Raw genomic sequence first — 17,124 nt, 5'->3', positions numbered from 1 at the left:
ATCTCCCAAAAGTTACACATTTCTGGGCAAAGGCAAAGGGTTTTTTAGTGGTCAGCATTTCCTGGACCAGCTTATTTTTTTTCTTTTTTTTTATTATATATACTTCCTCTAATGTTTTTATTTATTTATTTATTATTTTTTTGTATGGTTTATTTATTTATTGTGTAGAGTGTTCTGTCTGCATGTCTGCTGCAGGCCAGAAGAGGGCATCAAACTTCGTTACAGATGGTTGTGAGCCACCACGTGGTTGCGAATTGAACTCAGGACCTTTAAGAAGGGCAGGTAGTGCTCTTAACCACTGAGCCATCTCTCTAGCTCTCCTAGACGACTTTAAAAGGCTTAACCTGGGACTGACTTAACAAACTCAAGCTGGTGACAGCCATGGTAACTTTGTACAAAATGGTGTTACTTCCGTAGCTACGATCCTAATTTAGTTGCAACAATTTTAATTTCAGCACCTTACAGCTCATAGGCCCATGCTCTCCATAGTTAGTAAGCACTCCCGCTGCCAGTATCTTCCCATTCCGAGGACAGAGGGATCTTTTATCTACCCGAGTATTGTATCCTTACTGCTGGGTACTAAGTGTGCTTTGTTTGAAATGACGTAATCCTGTTAGTGAACAAATACTGTTATGCATCCCAGCCAGGTTTTTCTTTCCCTTTTCTCTGTATAAGCCCCCGTTTCCACCTTGTCTCTTCATTTCTTTTTCTTTCTTGCTTTGTTTTTGTTTTGGGAGACAGGGTTTCTCTGTGTAACAGTCCTGGTTGTCCTGGAACTAGCTCTGTAGAGCAGGCTGGCCTCGAACTCACGGAGATCCTCCTGCCTCTGCCTCCCGAGTGATGGGATTAAAGGAGTGCGCCACCACCGTCCCGCTTCGTCTCTTCGTTTCACTCATTGTAGGATCCTATCTTCATATTCAGGCTCTGGCTCCTCCATCCCGCAACCCTTGAGATCCCTTTGCTTCGGGGCTGGAAAGACGGCTCAGCGGTTAAGAGCAACGGTTGTTCCAGTTCCCAGCTCCCACAGGGATACTCACAACTGTCTGTAACTCTAGTTCCAGGGGATCTGACACCCTCACACCAATGCACATAAAATAAAATTAAATAAAAAGCATGTTGTTCTTTATGCAAATCCGTTTTCATTATCTTTTCCCCCACGGTGGCTGGGCTAACAACATGAAGATTGCCCGAAAATAACCACGCCATCGCGACCGTGACCCAAAGCTTCCAGACAACGACCCCACGCTCCAGTCCCGCCCCCGGAAACGGAAACGGAAGAGACGAGGAAATCCCGGAACCCAGTTTTTGGGGGATCTCCTTTCCGGCGGAGTGAGGACCCCCTGGCTCGCGTCAACGGGCCCGCGGGGCCGTCGCTCTTGCCACTTCTGCTCCTGATTGGTCGCCGAGGGCGCCGCCAGGGGGCGGGGCCGGAGACTCGGCGTGCGGCGCGCTGCTCGCGCCCTGCCGGCTCCCGTGTCCGGCTCGCGCCGCTCGGAGCTCCTCGGAGAGGTCGGTCCCGGCGGTCCTCGGGGCGGCGGGAGTCCTGCCTGGAGGGGCGTGGAGGCTTCACGGCCGTCGTCCTTCCCGTCCTCCTTCCCGCCGGCTCCGGATGCCTGAGGTGAGTCCCGGTGCGGCCCCGCTGCAGCCGCGGCTCGCTGCGCGCTCCCTCAGGGCACCCGGCAGGCAGGGCCGCCGGCCTCGGTGCTCGCCCGCCGCGGAGGGCGACGCTGGGAGATCCTGGGCGACGCTGGGTGATGCTCGGCGATGCTGGGCGATTCTGGGTGATGCTGGGCGATACTGGTTGACGCTGGGCGATGCTGGGTGACTCTGGGTGATGCTGGGCGATTCTGGGTGATGCTGGGCGATTCTGGGTGATGCTGGGCGATACTGGTTGACTCTGGGTGATGCTGGGCGATGCTGGGTGACTCTGGGTGATGCTGGGCGATTCTGGGTGATGCTGGGCGATTCTGGGGGATGCTGGGCGATACTGGTTGACTCTGGGTGATGCTGGGCGATGCTGGGTGACTCTGGGTGATGCTGGGCGACGCTGGGCGATTCTGGGTGATGCTGGGCGATTCTGAGTGATGCTGGGCGATTCTGAGTGATGCTGGGCGATGCTGGGGACGCAGCCTCTCCGATGCCTCCCCCGTGGGCGACGCTGGGTGATGCTGGGCGAATCCGGGGGCGCAGCCTCTCCGGTGCCTCCCCCGTGAGAGGCGCCGTCTGCGGAAGCCACGCGTCTGTCTGTTCCGTGGCGAGAGGTCTGCACGCAGCCTGCCGGCTTCCCGGTAGAGAATGATCAGGAGCCAGAACGCAAGTAGGAGAGGGAACTGCGAGGGATGTGGTCTGAGAGGTCGCGGGTCGGGAAGGCTGCTGAAGGCTGTGCTGTCATCCCTGCCGGGTGCCCTAAAGCTGCGGTTGCCTCGGGACAGTGCCTGTTTGTAAATGTGTTTACTCCCAGAGAGAAGCGCATTGCTACGTATGCTTGGTGTTGCTGGGTTGCCTGTTGACCGTGGAGAACTGACCCTTTAACACCTAGACGCTCGCTGTGGATATCTGTATTTCATTGGTTGGTTGTGGGGGTGTGGTGTGTCCACGAGTGTGTATGTGGAGGGCAGAGGTTAACGTTAATTTTAGGTGTCTCTCCCGATTGCTCTTCATGATGTTTACTGAAGCTGGGGCTCTCACTGAAACCCGGGCTTTGCTGGTTTGGTTAGCCAGCTTGCCTCAGGGATCCCATTTCTCCGCCCTCCCCAGTTCTGAGCACTGGCTCAACTTTTAAATGGCTGCAAGGACCTCAGCTCCCATTCTGACACTCGTGGGACAAATGCTTTATCCAGTGAGCCATCTTCTCAGCCTCCCCCATTCGTATTTTGTGGATTTGTTAGATAGTGTTTTGTCGGACATTGTTGGAAACTTCTCTCATGAGGTCTTGGTAGAAATTTCAACGGGGTGCTACAGAAAATATTTTAAACTCAAAACTCAAAAACGGATATTGTCATGCACTGCGGCCCCCGTCTGCGCTCTATGCGCTGGAACCCAGTTCACGAGCTTTGGGCAAGGGACTGGAGGTTGAGAATACACACGCAGAGACAGACCGACACAGACCTTCCAACACTGGTACCAAAAAGCCCTTCTTTAGTAGCACCTTGGAGGCTTAAATACCTTGCAGTCAATGGCCACCAGGTGAAAATCCCATCCTCTGATCCTCTAGGCAAAACACAGCTTTTAGTCACTTCAATTAGAAGGCTCTAGACAGGGAAGAGCAGCCGAAGGCCCGGACTCAATTGGTCCCAACAGAATATATTGTATAAATAAATGCATTTTGATACAAACGAGATTGCAGGTATATCCAGCCCTTCTGACATTTAGATACAACAGTTGCCAAAGGCAGGTACTTCCGACCTTTTTTGACATTTGGATACAATGTTGCTGTCATCCACATAGTTCATGGCTGAGAACATCATAATCCAGTTACCAAAAAAAAAAAAAAAAAAAGAAAGAAAGAAAAGAAAACTTGCAAAAAGAACTCAGTGTTTATTTTCACAGTTTTGTGTTGGGCCTCATTCATGGCCATCCTTGACCACATGGGCCCTCTCACCTAGGAGATGATTAAAATACTAGATCTGGGTATAGTGGCTGCCATCCCACTGCTGTTGAAGCTGAGGTAACGGAATCGCAAGTTCAAAGCCAGCTTGTATTATAAATTGTGAGACATCACAGGAAGTAGATTAAGGGACTAAGGATGTCGTACGATTGGAGCTCTTGGCTTAGCCTGCTGAAAGTCCTGGTCTCCGTCCATAGCATAGTATAAGCCAGACGTGGTAACACTTGCGTTTGGGAGGTAGAAGCTGTGTCAGAAGTTCAAGGTTATCTTTGGTTGGAGGCCAGTCTAGAATTCATGAGATCATTGTTTCTTACACACGCACACACACACATGCACGCACACACACACATGCACGCGCACACACACGCGCGCGCACAGTAAAAATAAGATGCAATAGGTATTAGAGAGACTGCTCAGTTGGTAAAGTGCTTGTCTTGGAAGCACAAGGACCTGAGTTCAGTCCCTAAAACCCATGTTATTTAACAGCACCAGCAGCAACAACAAACCCAAAGATTTGGTGGCCTGGGAGCTTGCAGTCCTACAGTTGGGGCGGCAGAGCCAGGTGGGTTCCCGGAGTTGCTGGTCAACCAGCATGCTCTACCAGCTTCTGCTCTCAAAGGAATAGCTCAGGGAATATGACGTCAGAAGTGGTCTTCTGATCCCCCCCCCCCACACACACACACACATACACAGTGAACTACCACGGGGAAATCGCCTGTCATAATATTTAGTTACCTAGACTATTTTTGTAAAAGTCCTTGAAGATTCACTGACAGGAATTATTTAGCTTTGCTAATGAAAATTGTGTCTCAGTCTTCCCCTCTCTGCTCCCTTTCTCTCCGCTCATTGCCCTGAAGTCCAGAACCACATGTTTTGTTTTATGATGACATCTATGGAAAGTTTTCAGAGAGCATAACAAGCAAGTTAGAGTAAGATTTTTAAAATATTCATTTATTTATTTATTTATTTTTTTTTTTTGAGACACGGTTTTCTGTGTAGCTTTGGAGCCTGTCCTGGAACAAGCTCTTGTAGACCAGGCTGGCCACGAACTCACAGAAATCTACTTGCCTCTGTCTCCCGAGTGCTGGGATTAAAGGTGTGAGCCATTGCTACCTGACTTAGAGTAAAATTTTTATTCAGTGACAGGAAATGCTTTGCAAGGTAAATGAGAAAGGAACAAGCTATCTAATTAGGTGATCAGGAATTTAGGAATCAGTCAAAATTGATTTCTAATTGTGAATTATAAAAAAATGTACTGCTTAGCTGACAGCTTATTTATAAAGTAGAGTAATTGCACACATACACAGATATGTACTTGACTCTGTTTCTGCTGTATCTGAAAGTACCTGATACAGTATCTCAAACTTAGTCCCTGCAAAAAAAAGAAGTCTTTTCATTCAAGTATAAATTATTAGTTTCTTCATACAGATACTGTATAGATGCATTACACATTTTGTTTACTATATTTGAAGTCTAGACTAGAAAGCAGCATGACTTTAAAATGACCCAAGAAGGACGGACTTTCCTAGATGTGGCTTGACTCCATGGGTGGAATGTCTGTTATTTTTCTCCACAAAGCGTAACGTCTTGGAGCTCTGAGGGTTACATTAGAATAATTGTAAAGAGCTGGGCTTGGTGGCATTTGTTTATGATTCCAGCACTTGAGAGGTAGAGCGGAGAATTCTGAGTTCAAGGCTAGCCTTGGCTACGTAAGAAGCCCTTGTCTCACTACAAGAGAAAAAGTGGTGGAAAGTCTGTGTAACTCAGAAAGTGCTCTCCTTCCTCCTCTGACTCCCCTCTTGCCAGTCTAATGCTTTTCTCTTCTCAGTCTCGGTTTCTTCAGCCAGTTACTGTTTTGTCCTCTTTGTTCCACTGTAGCAGCTTTAGCTTCTGGGGACAATTATCTATACCTCCTGTTGTTTAAGGCCTGACTCTGGGGGTGTGGCTACCCGGGTTGCTTTCCTTTACCTGCTAGCTGATCTTGACTGACTTCTAGTTACAGGTGACTGAATTTTCAAGCTGCAGAATGCATAGCACCTTACAAGGTAAATGAAAAAGCGACTTAATTATGCTTGTTATTAAGCAAAATTTTGCAACATTTAGCTATCTGTGTAATAAGTAAGTTGCGTGAGAGAAATAGTCCTTAGTGTTTTGCTGTTTGTTGGTTTGGGTTGTTTTTTTTTTTTTTTTTTTTTTGTCAGAAGAAAAGGCAGAAATGGGGTTTCTGCTGGCGTGCCCTAGTGTGCCCCTCTGCTGCTGGGAGAGAAGGGGCTTGGCCTCCGTGTCCCAGTCACAAGCCACCACTGAGGGACGGGATGTTGTAGGCAATGTTTTTTACCCATTCCCCACCGGTCGCCAGTCCCAAATAACCAACACAGAGGCTTAATACTACTTATACACGATCGGCAGATAGCTCAGACTTGTTACTACCTAACTCTTACATTTACGTCAATTGTATTTTTATCTATGCTTTGCCACATGGTCCATGGCTCGTTACCTCATTTTCTAGTGTGGCTGGCTGGCATCTCCCCGACTCTGCCCTTTCTTAGCCCATAATTTTCAGTTTGGCTTTCCCGTCTACCTCTGTCCTGTTGAGCCCTGGGCCAGCCAGTTTGTTTATTAAATGCTCACAGTGACAAGTCTTCACTGTGTGCAAGAGAATTATTCTACCGCAGGACATACTCACGGAAGAGTGCGTGGTACGTGCCCCCCTTTAAAAATACTAGGTAATTCTGTGTGTTCATTCCACGATGTTTATTTGGTATGAATTGTTCATCACACTGACTTATACTTTGTTTAGGTTGGCCATGATGAGCTCCCCACAGATGAAGGAAGAAGCTAAGGTGCTGGTTGTTCAATTTGTGGGCGATGATGATGTCCTCAATCACATTTTCGATAGAGAAGGAGGTATGTGTGTTTGCACACTTGAAGAGATGCTCATGGATCACATCTTTGTTGTTTGGGGTTTTTTTGGTTTTGGTTTTGGTTTTTTGAGATGGTCTCTCTGTCTGTCCTGGAACTCACTTTGTAGACCAGACTGGCCTCGAACTCACAGAGATCCGCCTGCCTCTGCCTCCCGAGTGCTGGGATTAAAGGCGTGCGCCACCACTGCCCAGCTGACTTCGCACGTTTAAGGGAAGATAAAACAGTAACTTCCCCCAGAGGCCTTATATACTATTAATCGTGCATTTGGTATAGTTTGTCTGCTGACATGTGTAGCATGCACGTGATGACATGTAGCAGACAATGGTGACGTGTGTAGCATACACGTGATGACATGTAGTATACACGTGGTGACATGTAGCATACACGTGATGACATGTGTAGCATACACGTGATGACATGTGTAGCATGCACGTGGTGACATGTAGCACACGCGTGGTGACATGTAGCATACACGTGGTGACATGTAGCACACACGTGGTGACGTGTGTAGCATACACGTGACATGCAGCATGCACGTGGTGACATGTAACACACGCGTGGTGACGTGTAGCACACGCGTGGTGACATGTAGCACATGCGTGGTGACATGTAGCACACGCGTGGTGACGTGTAGCATGCACATGGTGGTCAGAGGACAGCGCTCTGGACATGGATCTCTTTGCCCCTGTGCATTCCATCAGGCGTGGCGCACATTTTATCTGCGGAGCCGTCTGGGTGACTCTAGTGTAATTCACGCCAGGCGGTGGTGGCGCATGACGTAAAAACAAGCACTCTGCAGGAGGCGGAGGTGTGCAGAGCTCTCTGAGTTCAAGGCCAGTCTGGTCTACAGAGAAACCCTGTCTCAAAAAACAAACAAAACAAAATAAGAAAAAAGAAAATTCGTAACTCTTATATTATATATATTTTTATAGGAACTAAAATAAAAAAGGAGAAAGCTCAGCTTTTGGTCAATCCTCAGAAAATAATAAAGAAGCCAGAATGTGAACTGGAGAAGAGTGACCAGGAAGTCCTAAAGGATCAGAACTACGTGGAAGTTTTGGGAAGAAATATTCAAGGTATTCAGCGGGGAACTGCTTTTCAGGATGTACAAAAGCAACTTGGTCTTCTGAGTAGCTGGAAAAACAGGCCTGGAATACCAACTCTATTCTGGATTTTCAAGGAGCCCAAATTTAGTTGAGCTCAGTGAGCCTCTGTCCCTCAGAAGGTTTAGTGAGTATTCCCGACTAAGCAGCTGACACTTCCGGGGTGCATTCTTGGTCGAATTTATGACTGCTTGTGTTAGCCTCAGAGACTGAAAACGATACTCAGGGATGGAGAACAAGAGCAAGGCATAATGAGATCTACAGATATCATAATGAGATCATTATTTTATATATTTTTTCCATGTAAGAGTACTTCCTGCAGATCATAATATTGGTATATGTCCTGATGATGTTTCAGACTAAGGGCAAGGCTTAACTGCAGGACTCTAACCAATTTCCCCTGCCCCGCACAGGTCCTGATTAGATTGGAGGATCAGTGCCTAATACATGTGACCTTGTCTTTAATTTCTCTGTATTTTGGGAAGATGTCCTCGTTCTTTGTCCATTATCTCCTGTATTTTTTATGTTTTGTTTCTCTCATCTGCTACTTCCCCTTTCCCTGTTTCCTGACAATTGTTCCCATCCGTGACAATGTTGCATTCCTTGTTGCTGTATATCTGCTTTTGTAATGTGATTATTTCAAGGCCATAGATTTTGTAATACCAAGGATTTTTTTCACATTTCCCTTGCTAATGCCTCCTTAGCTTAGACTGGTGGCACAGAGTTTTAACCCCAGCCACTGAGGAGCCTGAGCCGGGAGGACCACGCGGCCTGGTTGCACTGCCTAATGAGTTCAGGGCCAACCTAGCCGGGGTGGTAAGACGTGTCTCAAAAAATAAGAAAGATTTGAGAGTACGGTTCAGTAATAGAGCACTGAACACCATGCTTGAGGCTCTAGGTTTAATCGCTAGCACAAAAGTAAGTAAATAAATAAATGCTCACTTCACTTCAGAGAAGATGGAATTATTGCAGTGTGTGCTTTCTATTTGCCATTTGCACATATAAATTTGCATTATTTTGTATGTCGATATTTTCAAAGATTTATTATTTTTTAATTGAGTGTTTGTGTGCATGCACCTCTGTAGTGTAGGTGTCCCTAGAAGCCAGCACCATTGGATCCCTCGGGAAGCTAGGCTTACAGGATGATGTGAGCAGCCCCACGTGCGGTCCTGTGCAATGCAGCACACACTCTCCTCTTAACCCTTGAGCCACCTCTCCAGCCTCCCAGCTTTTTAGTTATATTTATTTATATGTGTGTGTCGGAAGGTCAGAGGACAGTGTTGGGCATCTTCCACAACTCCCGCCCACCTTATGTATTTATCCATTCATTTCTGAGCCAGAGTATCTCATGGCCCACGCTGGCTTTGAGCTCACCACAGACAGCAACTTTGGGGAGTCGATTCCTTCCCACATGTGGGTCCCAGTGATCAGTCAGGTTCTTGGCCCACTGAACCATGTCACTGGCCTGAGTTTTAGAACACAGGGCATCTAACCAAGGATCTTTCATTTCCTCCATGGGCATTTCGACACTTGATATTATGTGGCATAGGCTGGTTTTAAACTACTGACCACCCTGTCTCCTCCCAGGGGCTAGAATTGTCGGTCCATGCCCCCACATCCAGCTCTAACACAGAATCTTTAGGAAGAGGAAAGAAAAAAGTCTGTTCTATAAGAACACTTGCTGTGGTTTGTCCCCAGGGGTTTATGCATTGGAAGTGTGGTATCCAAGGTGGTGATGTTGAGCTCTGCTAAGGTCTACTAGGAGTTAAGTCACCCGATGTGTGCTGCCTCGGGAGACACAGCATTAGACTGAACAGTGCTATACTTATCTTTAGAATGAATTAAGACAGTTTCTGAAAGAGCTGGTTATAAAAACATGAGCACGCCTCCTGGATCGCTCACAAGCGTCCTGACTTTCTGTGTGTGTGACATGCTAGTTCCTTCTCCAGGAAAATGAACACCTTGTATTTATAAAGTTTCTTGCTTTAGAGATTTTATTTTCTTTTTGAAGATTTACTTTATGTGTATGTGTGTGTGTCCTTGGGCCTGCAGAGGGCTTTGGATCCTGATGCAGGTGCTGGGAACTCGGCTCCTCTAGAAGAGGAAGAAGCTCATCTCTCCAGCCCATGGGTTTTGTTTACTAGGGTAACAGAAAACTAGTGAAGATAGCCTTACATACATTATCAGCCCTTTTCAACTCACAGTTTTACCCTCTTGTTTTAAGCTCTCCAGTCTGGAAAAAAATCATTGTATCTATAAATAGCATGTTTCTTGTGTTAATGATTAAATAAACAAGATTAGCCGGTTTTCCTTGTCGTGTATATAGAAGTATTTTGTACGTAAATATCTGTTGGTGAACTTGTTTTTGTTTTTTAAGACAGGGTTTCTTTGTGTAGCTTTGGAGCCTGTCCTGGAACTCACAGATCCGCCTGCCTCTGCCTCCCGAGTGCTGGGATTGAAGGCGTGCGCCACCACTGTTTGGCTTCTGCTGGTAAACTTGTATGAAAGGAAGTGAGGGGGTATAACTTTTAGATTTTTAGCTATTTAAAGTTTTATCTTTTTTCTCAATCTTCCTTTTTCCTCATTGCATCCTGCATTTTCTTTTACAGAATCCTTGAAAAATGGCTCTGCTGTAGATGGGAATAAAGTTTATTCTTTTCAATCCAGAAAACATTCTGAAGAAATGACCAAATTAGGTATGTCACTCTGGTGTTTCCTGCGGTCAAGGTAGGCCAGCACCACGTTCCTGTGATTACCTTCTGCTGTATTCCCTGGAAGAATGCTGGGATAAGTGGTTCTTAGAGGGCAGAGAGTTCAAAGACTTCCTGAGCTGCTCTTACTTAAAAAGAAAGTCATTTCCATAATAACAGTAGAAGTTATTGTTGACCAAGTACTGTATGCCAGGGTCTGAGCCGTGTTCCGTATATACATCTATCTATCTATCTATCTATCTATCTATCTATCTATCTATCTGTCTGTTTACGGGAGCCTATGATGTATATTAAACCCACAGATACATGGCAGAGCCAGTTTAGATTTCAAAGCCTGGACTGTTCTATTCCTACCCAGTCTCCGTAGAGTTGTGTATAAGCTACGGTTGCTCAAAGTAGAAAGGTATTCTTTGGGGTTGAGTCATGAAAGGGGGCAATGCCAGTTTTGAAGAATTGATAGAAATTTGTTAAAATTACAGGAGGCAGGGTACTGAATTGAAAACATCCATTCACATTTCTGCAGTCCGGGGATGGATGAGCATGGATTGGAGAATCGAATCTACGGAGACATTTTAGGGGAGAGATAAGGGAGGGCCTGAATATTAAGCAAGGGTGTATATGTTTTATATTTTATATTTGGATAAGTTGAAAAGTCATGGGAAATTAAGGTCAGGAAATTTAAAAAAGAAGTGCTTGTGGAATATCTCAGCTAAATTTTAAGATCAGAAGATCTTGAAAATTCTAACAGCTAGGAAGGGCATATGGGCCAGTAAGATGGCCTAAAATAAATACAGATACACGTTCTCCACTTAAAGAATAAAAGAAATAGGTTGGAGAAGTGGCTCAGGAGTTACAAGTGTGTACGGCCTTTGTGGAGGACCCAGGTTGTTTCCGTACGCCCGTCAGGTGACTCACGCTACCTGTAGCTCTGCTGTGGGCGTCTGCACTCACATACATGTGCACATGCTTACCTAAGGGTGATGACGGTACATCTGAAAAGGAAATACGATAAATGTGCACTCACATACATGTGCACATGCTTACCTAAGGGTGGTGATGGTACATCTGAAAAGGAAATACGATAAATGTGCACTCACATACATGTGCACATGCTTACCTAAGGGTGATGATGGTACATCTGAAAAGGAAGTAAGATAAATGTGCACTCACATACATGTGCACATGCTTACCTTAAGGGTGATGACGGTACATCTGAAAAGGAAGTACGATAAATGTGCACTCACATACATGTGCACATGCTTACCTAAGGGTGATGATGGTACATCTGAAAAGGAAGTACGATAAATTCATTCCCTCAGGTAGGCTCGTTCTCCGCGTGCTTGTCCCGGTGAGAGATAAAGATTGGACAGATGTTTTATTTAAAATGCCACCTAAAATCAACTGTTTCATTTGGTGCTGCAGCAAAGAAGCAGCCATCTGCTCAAGACCATATTATAGTTTATGAATCTTCCACATGTATAGCTTTACATACAAGAGCACCACTCTGCTCAAGACCATATTATAGTTTATGAATCTTCCACATGTATAGCTTTACATACAAGAGCACCACTCTGCTCAAGACCATATTATAGTTTATGAATCTTCCACATGTATAGCTTTACATACAAGAGCACCACTCTGCTCAAGACCATATTATAGTTTATGAATCTTCCACATGTATAGCTTTACATACAAGAGCACCACTCTGCTCAAGACCATATTATAGTTTATGAATCTTCCACATGTATAGCTTTACATACAAGAGCACCACTCTGCTCAAGACCATATTATAGTTTATGAATCTTCCACATGTATAGCTTTACATACAAGAGCACCACTCTGCTCAAGACCATATTATAGTTTATGAATCTTCCACATGTATAGCTTTACATACAAGAGCACCACTCTGCTCAAGACCATATTATAGTTTATGAATCTTCCACATGTATAGCTTTACATACAAGAGCACCACTCTGCTCAAGACCATATTATAGTTTATGAATCTTCCACATGTATAGCTTTACATACAAGAGCACCACTCTGCTCAAGATCGTATTATAGTTTATGAATCGTCCGTATGTATAGCTTTAAATACAAGAGCACCACTCTTAGAAATTTCAGAATTTTAACTTGTATATAGTTTTTACTTGGTTTTTTGATCCAGCTCCTTCCCATGCATCACCTTAGGAGGTCATGGCTACACTTTATATAAGAAAAGGAAGGAAAGCCAGACATAGTGCACACCATTAATCCCAGCACTCAGGAGGCAGAGGCAGGCGGATCTCTGTGAGTTTGAGGCCAGCCTGGTCTACAGGGCGAGTTCTGGGGCAGCCAAAGCTGCAAAATGAGGCCCTGTCTCAAAAAAAAGGGAGGAGATCACAACGAACACGTCAAGGAAGGAGGAGGATGAATATCATCAGCTGGTACTGAATAGAGCAGTCGTTTCTGTTATGCTATGAGAAATTTCTGCATGATTGGGAGATTTAGATGCTAGGAAGGGTTAGACGGCTCATCAGGTAAAAGCACTTGTCATGAAACGTGTCAGGCTGAGTTTGATCTCCAGGACCCATGTTTGTGAAGAGAATACTGCCTTCTCTGACTTGTGCATGTGCATACTGGGTGCATATATCCACACACACACACAGATGAGTAAGTGTAATTGTTTTAAAGATAAAAAAGACAGCTTAAAGCTTTTTTAAGAAGCAGTACTCTTTTTTCTTTTTGTTTGTTTTTTGTTTTTTTTTGTTCTTTGAGACAGGGTTTCCCTATGTAGCCCTTGCTGTCCTGGAACTCACTCTGTAGACCAGGCTGACCTCAAACTCACAGAGATCTGCCTGCCTCTGTCTCCCGAGTGCTGGGATTAAAGGTGTGCGCCACCATCTCTCAGCTATCTGTACTCTTAATACTTAATACTTAAGAAGAAGATTTACTTCTCTTTATGATAAAGTAACATGCAGGTTTTGTTTAAAGAGCCCCTGTGAGTAAAAGCTCCTTCCCTCTTTATGTGCTATTCAACAAAGGTATTTTCCTCTCTGATTACAGCTTTAGAACTAGCAAAAACGCCAAGAAAAGTTGTTGCGGTTGACTCAAAGAATGATCCTGACGTTAAGAAGAACGTCCCTCGGCAGAGCAAGGGTAGGACGCTGTCACGTTTCTTTGAAGAGCTTTCACAGTTGCATTAGCGTGATCTTTGCGTCTCCTCTTCTTAAATCTTAGTGAATTTTCACAAATTCTTTTCTCTGAACATTCATTCAACAGATTGTAATTTTTAAAATCCCACCAATTTTAATGTGTCTATATTTATCAACAACAAAGCATCAGTATCAGATGCACAAAGTCGCCTGTGCACCTGACGTGAGAATTGACCGGGACACTGAAAACCACCCTGAAGTTCCATACTTGTTTATCTGAGTCAGCCAGTTTCTCGTGGAACAGGTGGCTTGGGCACATACTGTGAAATGAGACTTTGGGAGTTTCTAGTTGAACAGCTTGTTGTAAATCACGGAACATCTATTTTTGAATGACCTGTTCCAACCAAGATAGACAGTCTACTTTTTAATCAAAACGAGGAATTTGTTTCCTTGCCAGAATGGTACCGTGCAAGAATGCCACAAACCGCTGTCCGGGGGAGGGCAGGCACGAGATCCTTAGTGACCATCAGCCTGTAGTTAGGTGGGACCGGTAAAGTACGGTGGCCTGTGTGTGATAAGTACTGCTTTGCTTTCGACAGAACGAGGCACGACCCAAAATGGAATGTTTGTAGTGAATGTGGTTTTTCTTTCATTTAGGGCATTCTACTTCAGAGAAAGTTCAGCAGGAGGTAAGCACTGACAGATCAGCCCAAACGAGACTCGACCGGCAGTAGTTTTTCCTCTCTTAGTATAAATTGAATGTTATAGTTGTGGGCGTTTATCAGCTGTAGACCTGACTTATGAAGGCTTTGAGTTTCAGAAAGATGAAATGACTTACTCAGTTCATCTCACTTGGAATAAAGCTGGAAAATCAGCCCAGGTGTCCTGCACGTAGCTGTCGTGGGTTCTGCTGTGTCACAGCTGTCCTGGGTGTTTTTCACTAGTAGAACTGGCCTAGGAATTTTGTGAGTTTGATTGGGATTTTTCAAAAGTTATTTTGATAAGGATATTACAAATTCTCAGACTTGATAAGTTAGCTATATAGATATCAATTATTCCAATTCTTAACCTTAGAATAACTGTAGTAAGATGTACCCGTGCTTTAATAAAATGAAATGGGGGTAAAAGCACTCAACTGCTCTTTTTTTTTTATATAATTTATTTAACTTTATTTTTTTATGTACATTGGTGTGAAGGTATCAGATTCCCTGGAACTGGAGTTACAGACAGCTGTGAGCTGCCATGTAGGTGCTGGGATTTGAACCTGGGTCTTCTGGAAGACCAGCCAGTGCTCTTAACTGCTGAGCCATCTCTCCAGCCCCCTCAACTGCTCTTACTAAAGACCCACGTTCAGTTCCCAGCGCCCACAACGTGGATAATGTTGCTCACAGCTTCAATTCCTGGGTATTTGTCTGATGACCTCTTCTGACCTCTTCAGTCTCCTGCACCCGTGTGGTGCACACACACATAAATAATACTTATTATATGTAATATATGTTATAAGTAAGTAGATGGGAAGGAGCACCTGATAATACCAGGAACTTCAGAGTGCCCTGCGTTAGGTGCTGTTACTAGGGAACTGAGACTCTTTTTTTTGGTTCTTGGCCTTGTTAATAAAAGAATTTAAGGGGCTGGGAGTTTGGCTTAGCAATTAAGAGCATCTGTTGCTTTTGTAGAATACCCAGGTTTGATTTCCAGTACCCGTGTGACAGCTTACCACCCAGGGGATCTGACACTCTTTCTAACCTCCATGGTCACCAGGCACATACGTAGTGCATATACATACATGTAAGCCCAATGCACATAAAATAAATCTAAACAAAATTTAAATAAATAAAGAATTTGTGAATGAAATCAGAGGGAAGCTCAAGGATTGTTTTATTAGAATTTATAAGAAAAACATCATGAGGGTTGAAGATGGATCAGCATTCAAGAGGCCTGGCTGCTTTTCCAGAGAGGATCTGGGTTCAGTTCCCAGAACCCCCATGGCAGTGCAACCATCTGTAACTGCATTAAGAGGATTTCTGGTGCCCTCTGCTGGCTTCCGAGTGCTCTTGGCACACATGTGGTGCACAGACAGACATGCGGACAAACATCCATACACAAAATACAAACTAGACCTGATGATCTGAGTCCATTCAGTCCCTGGAACTCACATGGTAGAGGAGAGTTGACCCTGCAAGGTGCTCTCTGATCTCCACATGTACAAGTATGTTTAAACACATGCATATTAAATAAATAAGTAATATTTAAAGGAAGGAAAAGACAGGCAAGTTGAAAATCTTGGCAGCTCTCAGGAAGAGTCAAAGAGGAAGAGCCTTGTTCTTTGATTTAGGTAAGGAGGTGAGGTCACTTTTTATCTTTTAGTTTAAACTTAGGCCAGGCTCAAGTGTAGGAAAGTATCAGACTTTTCTTTTCAATGTCTGTGGGTTGAACCAATGATAAATAGTTGTCTGGGTATAAGACCAAAGGGAGATGTTAGAAAAACAGAAGGAATTGTTCAAACTCTTGGTTTTTCCCTTCTCTTTTACATTAGGACATCTCTTGATCATCCCCTCCTCTACCTCTCCGTCTAAGTGACTGTGAGGGTAATAGGGATCATGAGATCCTCAGACTCTGACATGGTGGGAGAGGAGGCCTTTTGAAGGCCACGTGAGCCCCTACTCCCTGGTGACCAAGTGTTCCAATGTGTGAGCACATGGGGGCTTTCTAAAGTTTTATTTATGTATTATGTGTGCAGTGTTCTGGTGCCAGAAGAGGGCACTGGATCATTTTAGATGGTTACTGGAACTTGGAACCTCTTAGCCGGGGCTCTTAACCACTGAGCCATCATCTCTCCTGTTTGTGTCACAGCAGCTGAGAAGTAGACGCAGAAACAAGGGTTCCCGTGGCATGATGGGGCGGAAGCAAGAGCAGACAGAAAGAGTAGAACAAGGGAGGCTGAAGGGGCTGGGGAGGATGTTTTAGACAGAGACGCAGGCTCTGTGTCTCCTGCCAGCGGTGGCTTGTCCAGCCCTAGAACTTGTATATTTCTCTTTATATTTCAGCAGATTCATTTGTTATTGTGGTCCAGTGTTAGGAACTACAGACTCATCTAGCTCAGCATAGTTTTCTTTCTTAGAATTTCTTTTTATTTCTATGATTGATTATTCATTAAAATATTATTATTCATATTACTTACTGTGCTTTTTACATTTTAAACAGAACAATAGCAAAACTGAATTCCTGTCAACACCACCTCGTAGTCTAAGAAAAAGAATAATAGGTATGTATTTCTTTTTATGTGAAGTTTTGCTTGCTTTGTTTTTTTGAGACAAGATCTATATAGCCCAGGCTAGCTTCATATTCACTTTGTAGATCTGACTGGCCTTGAACTCCTAGTCATCCAAATGTTAAGATTACAGGCATAACTAACAATATGAGGGTTTTTTTTAAAAAAAATATATGTATATAAAAATTAACAACTAAATCAGGGGCTGGAGAGATGGCTCAGAGGTTAAGAGCACTGGCTGCTCTTCCAAAGGTCATGAGTTCAATTCCCAGCAGCCACATGGTGGCTCATAACCATCTGTAATGAAATCTGGTGCCCTCTTCTGGTATGCAGGCAGAACACTTTCTACATAATAAATATATAAATCTTTAAAGAA

General features: G+C 44.4%; 1 protein-coding gene across 4 annotated transcripts in view; it reads left to right on the top strand.

Moving 5' to 3' along the window:
• The first annotated feature begins 1,464 nt into the window (after nucleotides 1-1,464).
• Nucleotides 1,465-17,124, top strand: part of LOC121458870 (origin recognition complex subunit 2-like) — a 30,808-nt gene continuing 15,148 nt past the window's right edge. Inside the window, exons 1-9 of one of the 4 annotated variants that reach the window (XM_041668206.1) lie at nucleotides 1,571-1,618; nucleotides 4,094-4,169; nucleotides 5,604-5,652; nucleotides 6,408-6,514; nucleotides 7,465-7,608; nucleotides 10,245-10,331; nucleotides 13,389-13,481; nucleotides 14,135-14,166; nucleotides 16,682-16,742. In XM_041668206.1, coding sequence (XP_041524140.1) covers nucleotides 6,415-6,514; nucleotides 7,465-7,608; nucleotides 10,245-10,331; nucleotides 13,389-13,481; nucleotides 14,135-14,166; nucleotides 16,682-16,742 — 517 coding nt within the window. In that variant the 5' untranslated portion in view covers nucleotides 1,571-1,618; nucleotides 4,094-4,169; nucleotides 5,604-5,652; nucleotides 6,408-6,414. Of the gene's footprint in view, nucleotides 1,619-4,093; nucleotides 4,170-5,603; nucleotides 5,653-6,407; nucleotides 6,515-7,464; nucleotides 7,609-10,244; nucleotides 10,332-13,388; nucleotides 13,482-14,134; nucleotides 14,167-16,681; nucleotides 16,743-17,124 lie in introns of those variants that run through there. The other 3 variants (XM_041668204.1, XM_041668205.1, XM_041668207.1) reach the window with 3 other exon arrangements.

The sequence above is a fragment of the Microtus oregoni genome, unplaced genomic scaffold (assembly GCF_018167655.1).
Source record: "Microtus oregoni isolate MIOR12 unplaced genomic scaffold, Mior012 000018F_ref0000195, whole genome shotgun sequence".
Taxonomy (NCBI): Eukaryota; Metazoa; Chordata; class Mammalia; order Rodentia; family Cricetidae; genus Microtus; species Microtus oregoni.
The sequence above is the reverse complement of the archived record's forward strand: the minus strand, read 5'-3'. Positions and strand labels throughout refer to the sequence as shown.